Genomic DNA, 15,000 nt, shown 5'->3' with positions numbered 1-15,000 from the left:
AGAGCTAAAGAAAGAAAACTGATTTACTGCTTAATTTTTTTTCTCTTATAGTTTTGGAACATCCTGAACTTTTTGGGCGCAATAGACGATATGACGGTAAATATGTGATATGCTAATTCTTATCTTTGTTTCTCCATCTACTGTTTTGATACATATCTCTCTCTGTGGCTTCGTGGAAACCAAATTGTTTTCTTTTATACCAACAGTCTCCGTGTTGATTTCATGACTAAGTCATTGGATAGATTTCTTCTTCTTTTTCCCCTCATTCTTTTCAACGTTGCAAGCACAGCGGTTGGCCGACACTCACTCAGTAAACCAGAAAAGGAAAGCTTCCAGTTAAATGCTAATTTATAACCTTTTTTAAGTAGCTTTTGACAGAGAACGCATTTTAGAGCATTTGACGTCTCGTCGCCTTCGATTGTTTCCAGATCTTTATCTTTCGCTTTTTTTTTCTCCGGTGCGGAAAATCAAAAAACGTAAGTTCGTTTTTGCAAATAGAATAAAAATGTATTGAGAGAAAGCGCGGTTGATGATTATGAAACATTGTTTTTTTTTTGTCTTATAATTTTTCTGAATCTCTCCTGTATATGGAATGTCAAAGATATTTGATCAATAAGGTATAGAAGAGAGTTTAATCTGCTTGAGTTGATGAATACTCGATTTCAGAGGTTACTGGAAGATTTTTATTATTACAATAATATTTTCTATTTAGGGGACCTTAATGGATCCTACAAAGGAGCAGTAATGAATATGTCCGCTGACTCAAGAACATTTTATAAATTCGAAGTTGCTATTAATATTTGTATCACTCAAAATTAGTAAAATTCCAGATTTCTATGAGAGATGGAGTCGACAGCTTTGATTCTCTCTCTCTCTCTCTCTCTCTCTCTCTCTCTCTCTCTCTCTCTCTCTCTCTCTCAGTTCTTGCGGTAACCTCTGTCATTTGTTCAAGCAGAACTGGACGTAACGATTTCTGTAAAGTGGAACTTTGAATTTCTGAGCAAATTTTGATCACACTTGTGTCAGTGGATAGGGATTAACATAATCGTTGTCTCTATTTGTTCATGTTGTAGTGGTTCCCTTGCTGGCATGCTCTATTTTATTGAAAGTATATATTTATTTATTGTTTATTTATATATTTATTTCTACTTGCTGTGTTGCGGGAGCCGCTGTGTCTGTGACGTCAATAACAATAACCTGGGTCAATAACACTAACCTAGGTCAGTAACAATAACCCGGCTTAACAAACAACAACTACAAGTTCCGCCTTGCGCTTTTGCGTTAGCTATCAGCCTCCTCATGGACGGAGCCATTTCGTATCTTGTCCTGCCTCATGGAATCAATTACTGTTTTTAATGTCTTATTTTGTCTTTTAGCTCCATATTTGTCACTGACTGTCGTAAAGGATTGTCGTAGAGGATTGTCGTATCATCAGAGAATGTAGTGAATAAATGATTGATATAAGTTACAAGACTGAAGACTTTTTTTATTTTTATTTTCAGGCTCTTGAAGTTGTTACACACCTTAGTTACGTAGTGACTTTTTCGTTACATGTTTGAGTCATTTAAATCATTTAAATTCTTTCTTTTCTCTGGGAGCACACACACACACACACACACAAAGAGAGAGAAATAGGTGAAGTATATTGATCAGTTGGCAACATCACAGACACCTCCAAAATTCAGACTGAGAATGCCTCAGGGCATATAGTGTGATTACATATCCTCAAGATTCTGTTTAAAATGCTATCCCTATTTGCAAACGTAAGTGTGTGTGTGTGTGTGTGTGTTGTATAGGTATATGTACAAGAATACTGTCGGTAAACATAATTGATCTAGAACTTAAAAATAATAAGATAAATAAAATTGATGTATTTAGGAACTGGATTACTTGATATATACCCTTTCACGCAGTTTCTCTCTGATAGTATTATACAGGTAAGACTATTACTCTCATTATAATTACATTGACAGAGTAGGAACAACCTGGAAACACCTGTCAGGTAAGATTCTTGTTTGCACCATCAGGAGAGAGAGCTCTCGCGGTATGAGTCAAAAGTTCGTGTTTTCAAACATTCCAAGTGTTGACCGAAACAGTCGATTCACATCAATCGTGCATCAGATGTCTACGCCAGCCCCTTACGACGCTCCTGCGTGGCTGTTGATAAGCCAGTCGCAGGACTAAAAACTCTCAGTCTCTCTCAAGAGTTCACATAGGCAGGATGTATGTTCCACCTCTTCTGAAAGATGTATACCTCAGGAGAGGTGGAACATAGATCCTACCCATGTGAACTCTCGAGAGAGTGAGAGTTTCCAGCCCTGTGATTATCCACAGCCACTCAGGAGCGTCGTAAGGGACTGGCCCAGACATCAAATGCACGGTTGATGTGAATCTACTATAGTTTCTTGTTCCTTACGAAATGTGTAGGATGCTGTAAGCCGATTTGTTCCTTTCTCTTTGGAAAACGTTTTAGATGGCGTGATTACGAAATATCTCTTGTTTTTCGTAGACTCGTTTCGTTTGCCATTGTCATGGCATTCAGCAGTACTGAGTTACATTGTGTCAGTAAGATTGAGGGTCACTTTGGGCACAATGACCATTATGTACATCCTCGTTGTCCTAAGGTTACCCTGTAACGCCCACCCCACTTTCTCCTCTCTCTCTCTCTCTCTCTCTCTCTCTCTCTCTCTCTCTCAAGAAGCTGAATATGAAGGATTTGCAATGGATCTTGTAGTCATTTCAGATCAACTGTTTTCATGTTTAATGAACATTTGGAAACCACTAAACCTCATTAAAACCATTTTAGGAGGATGCGTTTACCAGCATTCGCAAGTAGTTTGTTAGTCCTTGACTGGAACTGAAAAGAATGTACACACACACACATACTCTCTCTCTCTCTCTCTCTCTCTCTCTCTCTCTCTCTCTCTCTCTCTCTCAAACAAGCATAATGAAGGACAAACAGGAAATCGATACTTGTAAATGACATTTGATTAAAGGACCATCTCTTAGCCTAAGGACCTAAAAGAATATCTGACTGGCCTCCTGTATCCTTTGCCAACACGACGACGCCTTTGAGACTTCATCTGTCATTCATTGTCTTTGGCGTCGTGAAACACCTGAAATTTGTTTCGGACCTCCCTCTCCCAGTCTCCTCCTCCTCCTCCTCCTCCTCCTCCCCGGCTTGCTTGCCTCACAAGACTCTAACGCGTTCAAGGTTATCTCGTAGTTTTTGTTGTCCAATCACAGACAATACATTTGCGACAGCAGTTACTATGTGATTTGCTCTTAGGTTTTTTTTTTCTTTTTGCCCTGTTATTTGTTACTGGGAGGCCGCAGAACCTTATTGGCTTTCCCTCTTTTGTGTGCTTTTATTTTAACGGCATGTCCTAACACAAGGTCAGTGGTAAATGGCTGTATTTAGTGTTATTTTTGTTTCCTTTTTTTTTAAATGGAAATCGTTAAGCAGATGCATATGGTTGGTATGTGGTGAATAGAATATTTTACAAATATTTGTAAGACTCCCTAAGAGGTGTTATATGCAGTCAACTTTTAACTGCTGTTATAAAGTGTCATGTCATAGGTAAGGCAGATGGACTAAAGTCTCACGAGTGAGTCTGTCAGTGTATTATTAAGCGTTTGTTGCATATCATAGATACGTTACTCTTTGCAACTAAGCTTTTTAAAGTATATTCATGTACAGCTTTTCATTTAATATTGGTAAGAAATTTCGGACAGCCTCAGTTATCATAAGGTACAAATCTTTAAATAATTAATTGATTGCTACTCATTTAAATTTTACGATTTATAATAGTATACAGGTATTTGGTGTGAAATACATTTCCTTTGAGTTTTCTTTCTCATGGAAGAATCCTGACATTCTTTAGAAATATTGGTTAGAGAACAGTTGTTACTTCACAGGTTTGTTTCACATAACTTCAGTTTTGTTGCTGACGTATTTTGGCCAATTCAGTTAGCCGCTTTTGTTGAAAATGAAATGTATGATTGAGGCAGGCGCCCAACTTATTAAATTAAAGATATCAGAAGAGCGAGAGGAAGCATACGAAATAAATAAAGTACAACAAAGAGATACGTTTGACAAAACCGACATTTGTTGTTTTTGATAATAGCTGCGGTCTTTGTTTACTTTGCTCGTGGAGTTTATCAGTATTTTTTTTTTATTCTCCTTTTTCGTACGAACAGAATGTGCGAGATCTGGTCGGTGTCCTAGGCTTGGGGCTTCTTCCAGGTAACCCACAACCCTCTTGGGGAGTTCCTTCGGGGGAGAATCCCTTATAGTCTGGAAACCGGTTTCTGTTCATATTGGTTTTGGCCTTTACTCAAAATATAATTTTTTTTTTTTTTTTTTTCTGGAAGACTTGTGGTTTGATGAGGACTGCTCTTTCAGGGATAATGATGACTAAGATTCGGATATTTATTGTACCGTAAATCACATCCTTTCGACTTTTTATAAAATCGTAAAAGATTTTGCGTGATGAAGTAGGTGAGATTATCAACAGATAAGTTTAGTTTCATCAGTGGACATTAATAACTGTTCTACTGATTATTCTTTGCTGTTTGCCTTTATTAATTGCTAAGGATTAAAACAAACTTGTAGTAGTCAATAAATTTATGATTAACGGGTAGTTTTTAGAGAATGAAATTATTTTTTAATTATTCGATTGTGTTTAACGCATTCCCGGTTTTCAATGCTGAACATTCCTAAAAAGCTTCTAAGACTGTAGTATTTCGTATTTCATATTATTATTTTTATTATTATTGTAATGTTCAAGTGCTACATTATTGTCAAGGGCTATTCACTCATTTGAAGGTCCTGTCATGTAATATGCTGTTATTTTTATTTGTTCTGAAGATAATCATTCTCTTATATTGTTTCGTGTCAGATAGTTAATTTACATGGTTGCAAAAAATGCGTAATTTCGCTTTGTTTATAAATGACGCCCTTATGGTTTTAGTTCTTAATTTTTTGGGGGACGGGTTAAGTTCGAGGTCATGCAGGGTTCACTGAACAATAGCAAGTTGACTTAGGTTTAGATTCGAATTTGAATTCAGGCTTTTTTGTTCGTTATTTATTTATGAATTTATAAGAGAAAGAATTCATTGGGGCTGAACGTCTTATCGTTATCAGGAATCTCATAGAAGAATTATGTGAGGGGAATATTTTTAACGTTTCGTATTTTAGTTTTCAAAGGTGGTGTAAAGCATAATGTGGGTAAACACTCTTGGTTTTGTATTTTGTTAAGGAATTCAGTGCATTCCTTCCTGAATGAAGTTAGGTTATGCCAAATGGTTTAGATTTTTTCTTGTTGCGAAAATGGACCGGGCAGTGTTAGAAATGGAAGGCTATTTTGAAACCTGAAGTCTGGAAATATGAAAGCAAAATATGAAATGACTTTGGTAAAGGTAGAAACGTCAAATCTTATTAAGGGACTTTGTAAGCAAAGTGATAGATGTTGTTGCATGATACTACTCGCCTGTTTACTTACCATTCAGTCGTAATTTTTGAGGCCGTAAAGCTTAGTATTTAACTAGCATGGTTATAGGCACGAAAGTTACCTTACTGGAAAATATCGGGTAGCCATGGCATCCAGTAGGATGACGAATGAGTTAATGAAAATTGTAATAAGTTATAATTTAAATTACATGATCATCATTATTTTACATTGTTTTCTTTTTCTCAGAGTAGCCAAAATTCTTTGCCTTTCATTATTACCAGAAAATAAGTTAGTGAAAGTAATTATAGAATTTAATGACCATTACTTAGTGACAGACTTCTAATATATTTTTTCTCTCTTTTCCCCCCTCTTCTCTTTCTGTCTCTCCTTCGCGACGATTTTTGGGGACGCCCGCAAATATAGGAGGGCGTCGTGACGCCCGTGTCCCCCCCGTCGCCCATAAAACAGATAGAAGCCCCTCCTCCCCCAGCCACTACAACCGCCATCCCTACAACCCCTACAACTACCAACGCTGCGCAGGACGCCACAACCGCTAAGCAATTGGTGAGTACCACTCGTGTGTTTTGTTGTTGTTCATTTTGCAACAGGAAGTTGCGTCATGTATTTTTTTGTGACCCGGTTATGTCATGTGGGTATGTATTTATTCACGCTGATCTTGAGCTCGTTGGTTTTGAGCCATCTGTCTCCTTTTTATGTATGTGTGTGTGTATGTATGTATGCATCACATTTGATTCATCTGTACTTGTAAGTAGCTACGTAAATTTCAAGTCTTCTTGCGTTCTTTACCCATATGTATGAATGTATGTATATATGTTTCTTATGAAGGCTTTGAGCAGTTTTAAGTCTACTTAAATATTATTTTTCTCATTAAACCCGTTGTCTTCTTATTGCGTTTACGTTATGTTTACGTATGCAGTTAAGCGGGAGATTTCCAATTATATTTGTTGTTTACGTATGCAATTAAGCGGAAGATTTCCTATTTTATTTATGTTATGTTTGCGTATGCAATTAAGTGGGAAATTTCCTATTGTATTTGTTATGTTCTAAGCAATGAAGCGGGAGATTTCCAATTATATTCATGTTATGTTTACGTATGCAATTAAGCGGTAGATATCCTATTATATTTGTTATGTTTACGTATGCGATTAAACGGTAGATTTCCTATTGTATTTATGCTATGTTTACGTATGCAATTAAGCGGGAGATTTCCTATTATATTTTTTATGTTTATTTATGCAATTAAACGAGAGATTTCCTATTGTATATATGTTGTTTACTTATGCAATTAAGCGGGATATTTCCTAGGGGTAGATAAACCTATCCAGAGCCGTTTCAAAAATACTTCTCGCCTCTGTTACCAGAGGAATATTTATAGAGAGCGGAATATCGTTACTTCAAGTGGTAGAATTTCCATCTATTTCTTGATGGTGGAAGGTGAAAGGAAATGCCATTGGTATATTTTTGGACCCCTTTGTTTCTTAGCTTCTGGAGGAAATTCATTCGGGAAGGTAATCCATTCGTGAAAGGAAAATAATTCGTGAAGGAAAATTAATTCGTGAAGGAAAATTCATTCGTGAAGGAAAGTTCATTCGTGAAAGAAAATAATTCGTGAATGAAAATTCATTCGTAAAGGAAAGTAATTCGTGAAGGAAAATTCATCCGTGAAGGAAAATTCGTTCGTGAAGGGAAATTCATTCGTGAAGAAATGCGTTGTTTTAAGGAGTTACCTAAAGAAGTTTCCTAAAGATTTGTAATAGTTTCACTAAAATACTTCACTGTTTTAAGCTGTGAAAAGAATTCTCTGTTTTTTCTTTGAATTCTACCTAGGGAATGAATTCTACCTGGTTCCCTATTTTATTTTATTTTTATTCCACAGTGACCACCACACTTTATTTTATTTAGGTAATTTAAAATTTATAAGAGCGTTGTACTTTTTTTATATACTGTTTTCCTGTTGAACTTAATAAAAAAAAAATACCGTGAAAACTTCAAAATTTGTCCATCGGAATGGAATTCCTTCCATATTTTTTTTTGCTTAGTAGTTAACGGAACTCTTGTTTTTTTTCCATAGCCTTTGGTTATATAAAAATTGAGCCGTTTTCTTATTCAATAACTAAATCTGTAAACATGAGATTAGAGGAACAGTCTTTGCCGTGCAAATATGTAGAATTAATTGTTAGCATTTTCGAGTATATTATGTAAACAGTGATAGATAATATGCATTAACGTTTTCTCTTGAAAAATGCTCAATAAGTTGCTCCTAACGTCAACCGATTATGTCTTTTTTTATGTCTTCATAGTCTTACCTGAGACGCAGATACTGTACAGACCTGAAGCTGGAAGGTGTGTGTGTTAAGTGTGTTCTTAACTGTGTATTGGTAAGTGTAGTTTACCTTTCTCTCTCTCTCTCTCTCTCTCTCTCTCTCTCTCTCTCGCACCTTGCCAATTGGCCGGTGTCAAACATATAAAAGACTCCAGAAGGCGGCTCTAAACGTCGCGACACTGACGTGAAATCTATATTTAACCGAGAGTGTGTTTTCAAAGTGAGTTTTTATGTATGTGAGTTTTGCGCGCATTTACTTTTCAGTGGTGTGGATGTTTTTGCAGCTTTGGAAGTTTCCATTGCTTTGCTAAGTTGAATCCAGTCTGCTGGTTTCTTCGCGTAATTATTAACCAAGATTCTCAACACACTTGCCACATTACGTCTCTTGGCCTTGTGTTGGTAATAATATGTCTACCCTAAAGACATAAGATTTTCTACCAGTTTGGCCAATTATGACAGCTGGAGGATCGCCTCATTTAGGCATGCAGATATATTCGCAAAAGTTTTTTTTTTTTCAAAAAAAGTTTTTCCTATGCTTCTTGACTCCTTTAACCTGTCTTTGTTTAAGTGACAGCCGTGTCTTCGCTAAAAAAGGGAAGAGCATTAAGAGTGCTCGTGTACTTCTTGTCTCTGTGTTTTGTTTATTTTTATGATATTTATGTTTTTGTTTTTTTGTTTATTGCCGCTTAGCTTCATTTAGTCAACTTTGTCGATCTTATTAAGAGAACCGTCATAAGAGTGATTATTTTTGCACCATCTTTCTTGAATTCTTGCAATTATTTGTGCTATGAGCTTATTTATACAGACATTACTCCGCTCGCTTCCATTTCCTTCTTTAGTCTTCGTAGACTGTCTTAGGAGAGAGGAAGACTTCTGAACCAAGGAAGCTTTTTTGTCCCATCTCTTGCCATTGGCGTTCATTCAAATATTCTCCTCCTCCTCCTCCTCCTCCTCCTCCTCCTCCTCCTCCTCCTCCTCCTCCTCCTCCTCGGTAGAGCTCGCGATTACTGTGATTGTTTATCCATGGGTCTGTCTCGGACCTCCTAGAATCGCCCCTGCTTCAAACGGAATGGTTCGGCAATCGCGTTCATATATTCGTTCATACACAAATTGATGTACAGATATCTATTTTCCTCGTAAGCAGGAATATACGGCAACTGACAGCCTTCATTCACGTCCCGTGTTAACAGCTTAAAATGGTTGTCAAATCATTTGTATTTTAATATGCTTACGAGTGTGTGTTATTGGTATGCTCAAATAAATCTGTTAAAATGATTTATTGTGGCTCTCGTAAGTTATTATCAATTGAATCATTTTAATGCTTAAGATGGTGGAAAAGTAGATAATGAATATGTCTGACACATCAGGAATATTCAATAATTTAAAGTGTGTAGTTAGTGGTCAGTAATGTTTCAGACCGTGCAGTATATTTGAAGCTTAGTTGTATCACCTTACCCTAGGTTGTGTTGAAGTCTTAATTATTATCTCACGTATTCTTTTGTCACGGCAGTAGCCACTGGGTCTTATTTTCTGCTCAGATATAAAAAAAAATAAAATAAAAACCCTTCATGGGATGTGTGCAGTGCAGTTGGGCCGGTGTTGTTTCTATTTTTGGTACAGCCTTGAGAGGCGGAATGGTGAAATATGAGAAGTTATCCATCAAAGACGACGTCGCGACCGTTTTCTGTGGGACGCTGTTTCGTTGTATCAGCGAGAATGGAAAATCTTTCCATCGGAGACTTATGTAAATAAGTTGCGTGTTAAAAACTCCCATAAATGTTCTCTATCATGGTACCGCTCGTGTGCGCTGATAATTTCTTCACTGTTTATAGAAAATTAAGCGGCTGCTATTATAGGAATATTATTTTTATATGTTAGTTAATAAGTTTAATGTGATTTTCAGATAAGAAATTGAGGTCATATGAAAATAGTATTTAGACCACATATCTCAGGCTACAGGCTAATGTAACGGGTAGTCTGTAATCATATACTATATATATATATATATATATATATATATATATATATATATATATATATATATATATATATATATATTGTGTGTGTTTTGTTGCAATAGCCACAATAACCTCAAATCTAATCAGCTGCAGCTATTACAAATACATATATGAAAAAGTGACCAATACGCTCTCTCTCTCTCTCTCTCTCTCTCTCTCTCTCTCTCTCTCTCTCTCTGTGCACAGCCACCTGATTAATATGCTAATTAGGACCTCTAGCTTCCATTGTCGGTGGTTTTGTCATTTCGTGTGGTTCGTCACTGAACTTTTTAACGTGGTTTTGAAAGCCATGTTGTAGTCAAGGCCATTTCTGTATTATTATTATTATTATTATTATTATTATTATTAGTATGGTCGTTTATGTCGTTGCAATAGCATTTCAGTACCATTAAATTAATATTATCCTAGCGCTTATTATATCCTCAAATTAGAATTCCTGTAATAATGCTGTCTTCAAAGCAAAGGTATATTAATGATAATATCACACGGGTTCTAAAGGATTCGATTCCATAAAGATGAACTAGCAGAATTTGATACGAAATTTACACACACAGAAACATTTTAGTCATTTTAAAATCCTGTATACTATATATATATATATATATATATATATATATATATATATATAATATATATATAAAAGAAAAGAATCGTTATAATTTTGCTCTTTAATTACTATTGATATATGCACGATTTGGTTATATGTTATTCAATTTAGGGCAAACGATTTTGGATTAATGTTTGTGTATTATATTTTTAATTTTGTATCTGACGTCATTTTTATACCATCGTAACCTTGATCACTATATCTTTTCGTGTACAGCTGCTGAGGATTGTTAGAAAAATAATATTAATTAACAACACACTAAAGATACTTGTTATCTTTTGGATTTTCTTTCAGTGGATATAACGAAAGCAGCCATTCGTACACTGAAAACCCAATATTTAGACTTAAAAAGCAACTTTGAGAAAACAGGTGCTCAACTGCGGGAACCGACCCTCATATTATAGCATGATTAAGAGGAAACGCTTCACTCCACTACTCGATACCGGAAAAGATCGGATGGGGTGGCAAAGAGGGGGTCATGTTGACTTGGTTGGTCTGTGCCGTGACCTTGCATGACCTGACCTCCACCGTACTACCGGGAACGAGAAAAGGGAGAGGGAACCATATTATGATAGCTACAGCGGCCTTTGGGTAGTGGGAGGGGGGGGGGGGGCGTGAGCAGGGTTTCTGAGGGTGTGGAGTCTCGTAGGAGGAATGGCCCACCCGCTGTGCCACTCCTCTCATTTTCTGGCACCCCCCCTCAGGTGGCCCACCCACGCCCCTCCATTTCGGCATATGTTAACATCACGACTCATGTTAATTATTCACGTCTTTCCTCTCAACTGCCCTATTCTTGGCCTGGTAATTATGAGAGAGAGAAAAGGATACCTTGGGTTTACAGCTTCTGTTTTTGCTTCAACCTTGCCTCTCTCTCTCTCTCTCTCTCTCTCTCTCTCTCTCTCTCTCTCTCTCTCTCTCTCTTGGATGGTTGCTTGTCTATCTTCCAACGGGACATTCGCGAGGAAGGACGAATGTAATACGCATTCGTAAAATGCAGTATGCTTCTGTTGTACCTAGTTGTAAGCCGACTGGCGTTGGTTTGCAGCTAAGTTGGAGAGAGACTGAGAAGAGAGAAGTGAACATTCATCTTTTGGAGTTAATTCTCCGAGGTGAATGTGTTCAAAGATTCTCTCTCTCTCTCTCTCTCTCTCTCTCTCTCTCTCTCTCTCTTTCCTTTTCATGTTAGACTTTACAAATAGGAGGTATTGGTTCAGTCTTTTTTTTCCATTCTTTAAAACATTAAGACACATATGTCCCGATATTGTCAAATTATTCCCACGTAATGGGATTCATATAAGTTGAGGTTCTTTGCTGCGTTCCCTTCGGCTCTTAGCTGCAACCCCTTTCATTCCTTTTACTGCACCTCCGTTCCTGTTCTCTCTTCCATATTGCTATCCACCCTAACCTATCAATTGTTTCATGGTGCTACTCCTTTGTAGGTTTTCCTTCTGTTACCACTTTCAAACCTTTCTACTACAATGTCCGTTTCATCGCTGAGTGACCTCATAGGTCCAAAACTAGGCCTTTGGCCTAAATTCTACTTCCTCTTCCTATTTTAGGTTAAATGTATGGGTATTATCAATACTGTAATTTTATCGTATATTAATTTTTATATCCACAAGACTTGAAGTGGGTCACCACGGTTATCTCTAAATGGCACGGAAGGAGAACAACCGGGTCAGCTGTTGTCAGTAGAAAATTTATGGACAGAGAGACCCTGCCGGTCCGCCACGCCGTTTATGTACAGGAAACGCTCTCGTAGAAATTGTGGTGGATGTTTGCATATATATAAGTGTATATATATATATATATATATATATATATATATATATATATATATATATATATACGATACCATATGATAGTCAGGATCAAGCGCTTTCGAACTATTCCAAGACATCGTCAGTAGATATCAGGAATCCAAGCGCTTTCGTCTTTATTCAGACATCGTCAAGGAGCTACTTGACGATGTCTGAATAAAGACGAAAGCGCTTGGATTCCTGACTATCAATTTCCCGTGGTATTCGCTTATTTATGAAGTCACGTGCATCTACTGTGATTTTTTAAGCATATATATATTTGTGTGTGTGTGTACGTTTAATCCTTGACTTCAAAAAGCCAGGTTACACGTGATTGTACTCAAGATTTCAAAATCGTAAACATACGATGTGCATAATCATGTCCGCATTATATTGCATGTACTATATTATATATATATATATATATAATATATATATATATATATATATATATATATATATATATATAACTGAATCACGAAAATGTGTAACTAGATGAATATATAAATAAGGACAAAACCCACTAACGAAAGAGAATCGATGGAGTTCTGCAAGGCCTTTCGACGTCTTGTCCTTTATCAGCTAAGTAAAGGACAAGAAGTCTAAAGTCCTTAGAAAACTCCATCGATTCTCTTTCCAAGTGTTCCTTAACGTTCGGGATCGAAACGTTCCATGATGGTTGTGTTATTCGAGGAGCAGGCAAGGCGAAGCAGGTATAGGAAGTGTTGTAAGGTGTCCCTGAATAAGGAAAATTAACATGGCTGCGTCATCTCCTCTAAGGGTGAGGGTTTTGCTGAGGGCAGATGTGGGCGGTAGACTCGACCTCTTGATTTCGACCTCTTCTTCCATCTGTCTGTTTTATCAGAACTTGCTTTGCTCGTTTTTCGTATTATTTGATTCTTACTGATGAATATGATAATGAATATACTAATAATGATAAGGTCGACTTCCTACCTTTGGTTATATTTTCGAGTTGCGATAGTCATCGTGCTCATTTCTTTAATATATAGTTATAGCATTGTTGTCTTGTAATCATATTAAGATATTTTTTTAATGAAAATAAATATCTGTTTTGCATTTATGACCATTCCATAATTAACTTCAGTATTTAAATCGTGAAAGCGTGAATAATAGTGGGTATTTACCAGATTTAGGCGACAATCGGTAGCTTTATTTTAATGATTTTTTCTCACCTACACACACACATACACCTTGCTCTTGATAGCTTAGGGGATCCGTCGACTCTATGTCAGTATAAACACAAAAATACACAAGTTCTAATGTTGGCCGGGGCAGAGGCCCTTATCAGATGCGACTCCCATTGGTTGTAAGTTCGTCCCAAACTACAGGGAATTCCATAGTAAAGTGATATATATATATATATATATATATATATATATATATATATATATATATATATATATATATATATATATATACAGTATATATATATATATATATATATATATATATATATATATATATATATACTATACACACACACACAAACATACATGCATACATACATACTGTCACACTACACAGTGATGGAGCCCTCATGTCAGATTTAGCCTTAGAACTACCCCCTCCCCCCTCCTCCCCCTCCCCGCCCCACTCCTATTCTTCCGCACATGTACAGGCCTCCTGGAAGGTATCTGCGTACCTTTTGCATTTTCTATTTAGATTTTTTCATCCTGAAGATAATTGCTTTTTTCCTCATTCTTCGTCTGTTGGTCATTCTACTTGCTCTGTCATTTGTCGAAGCTAAGGTGAGACAGCACAAAGGATATTTGAATATTTTGGGGGTTTTGGCGACAGGTGTCTCCATGGCCGTTGGAGGAATCTTACGGGAAAGGCGATTGAGAGTGAAGGAGGAAAGGAAGGAAAGATGACACAAATAGGAAAGGATGTGGGGTGGAGGAAATGGAACAAGGATTTGATGAGGTGTCGGAAACTGATCATTTCTCTCTCTCTCTCTCTCTCTCTCTCTCTCTCTCTCTCTCTCTCTCTCTCTCTGTTCACGGGAGAATTTTTCTTATGGTATTGTAAATACGTTGTTGAAAGTCTTGTTGATTGATTTCCTTCTATTTTTTTGCTTTGTGATCTCCTTAAGTAAATATTCATGAAAAAGGTAAGTAACGTGTAATGGTGATACCTCAGTTATCTGGAAAACTCTCCCAGTTCGAACTGGAAGCCGTATTCCAGTTGCTTTCCTGCAGACGAGACGTGATGCTGCCACTCTACGGAATGTTCTCCATGCATGCAGGGTTTTCCTTAATTTGTATAATCTGTGTGATGATTCAGGTCTATCGCTTGGAAGTTCGCTCTGTTGGGAGAGATTTTGTAAATATGTAACAATAGTAGCAATATTTACATATCAGCTAAAAACAACGATGGTAATTTTACTTATGACAGTTCTCTGGAATTTCTTGTAAATTCACACGAGGAATTTGGATCGTGTACCAGGCTTTGCTAGATGTGAAACAGGTTGTCATGTAAAAATAACAGCATTATCAAATTTTATATTTTTAATTCATAATAAAAATTGTATATTTTTAATTTGTACTATATATGTGCATATATCTTTGACTTATTTGATAGCATTCCCTCGCAGATATCCAGCTTTTAAATAGCAATCGTTAATTAGTGTATTAGTATTTGTTATTGAATATCGTACAGAAAAGAGAGAGAGAGAGAGAGAGAGAGAGAGAGAGAGAGAGAGAGCTTACACCTGTGGTGAAAGAATCCGCGTAACACAACGTGCCCAAACAACACCTGT

General features: G+C 36.7%; 1 protein-coding gene across 9 annotated transcripts in view; it reads left to right on the top strand.

The window, feature by feature from the left end:
- The window catches only part of LOC135215456 (mucin-2-like), a 372,218-nt gene that overhangs the window by 222,457 nt on the left and 134,761 nt on the right, over positions 1–15,000 (top strand). For 8 of the 9 annotated variants that reach the window (XR_010314688.1, XR_010314687.1, XM_064250172.1 and 5 more), the window contains exons 3-4: positions 52–96; positions 5,877–6,017. Coding sequence is in view for 7 of the 9 variants with exons in the window: in XM_064250172.1 (XP_064106242.1) it covers positions 52–96; positions 5,877–6,017 (186 nt within the window). In the remaining 2 variants the exon portion in view is untranslated. The remainder of the gene's footprint in view (positions 1–51; positions 97–5,876; positions 6,018–15,000) is intronic. The other variant, XM_064250173.1, reaches the window with a different exon arrangement.

Source organism: Macrobrachium nipponense, chromosome 5 (genome assembly GCF_015104395.2).
Source record: "Macrobrachium nipponense isolate FS-2020 chromosome 5, ASM1510439v2, whole genome shotgun sequence".
In the NCBI taxonomy this organism is placed as follows: Eukaryota; Metazoa; Arthropoda; class Malacostraca; order Decapoda; family Palaemonidae; genus Macrobrachium; species Macrobrachium nipponense.
The sequence above is the reverse complement of the archived record's forward strand: the minus strand, read 5'-3'. Positions and strand labels throughout refer to the sequence as shown.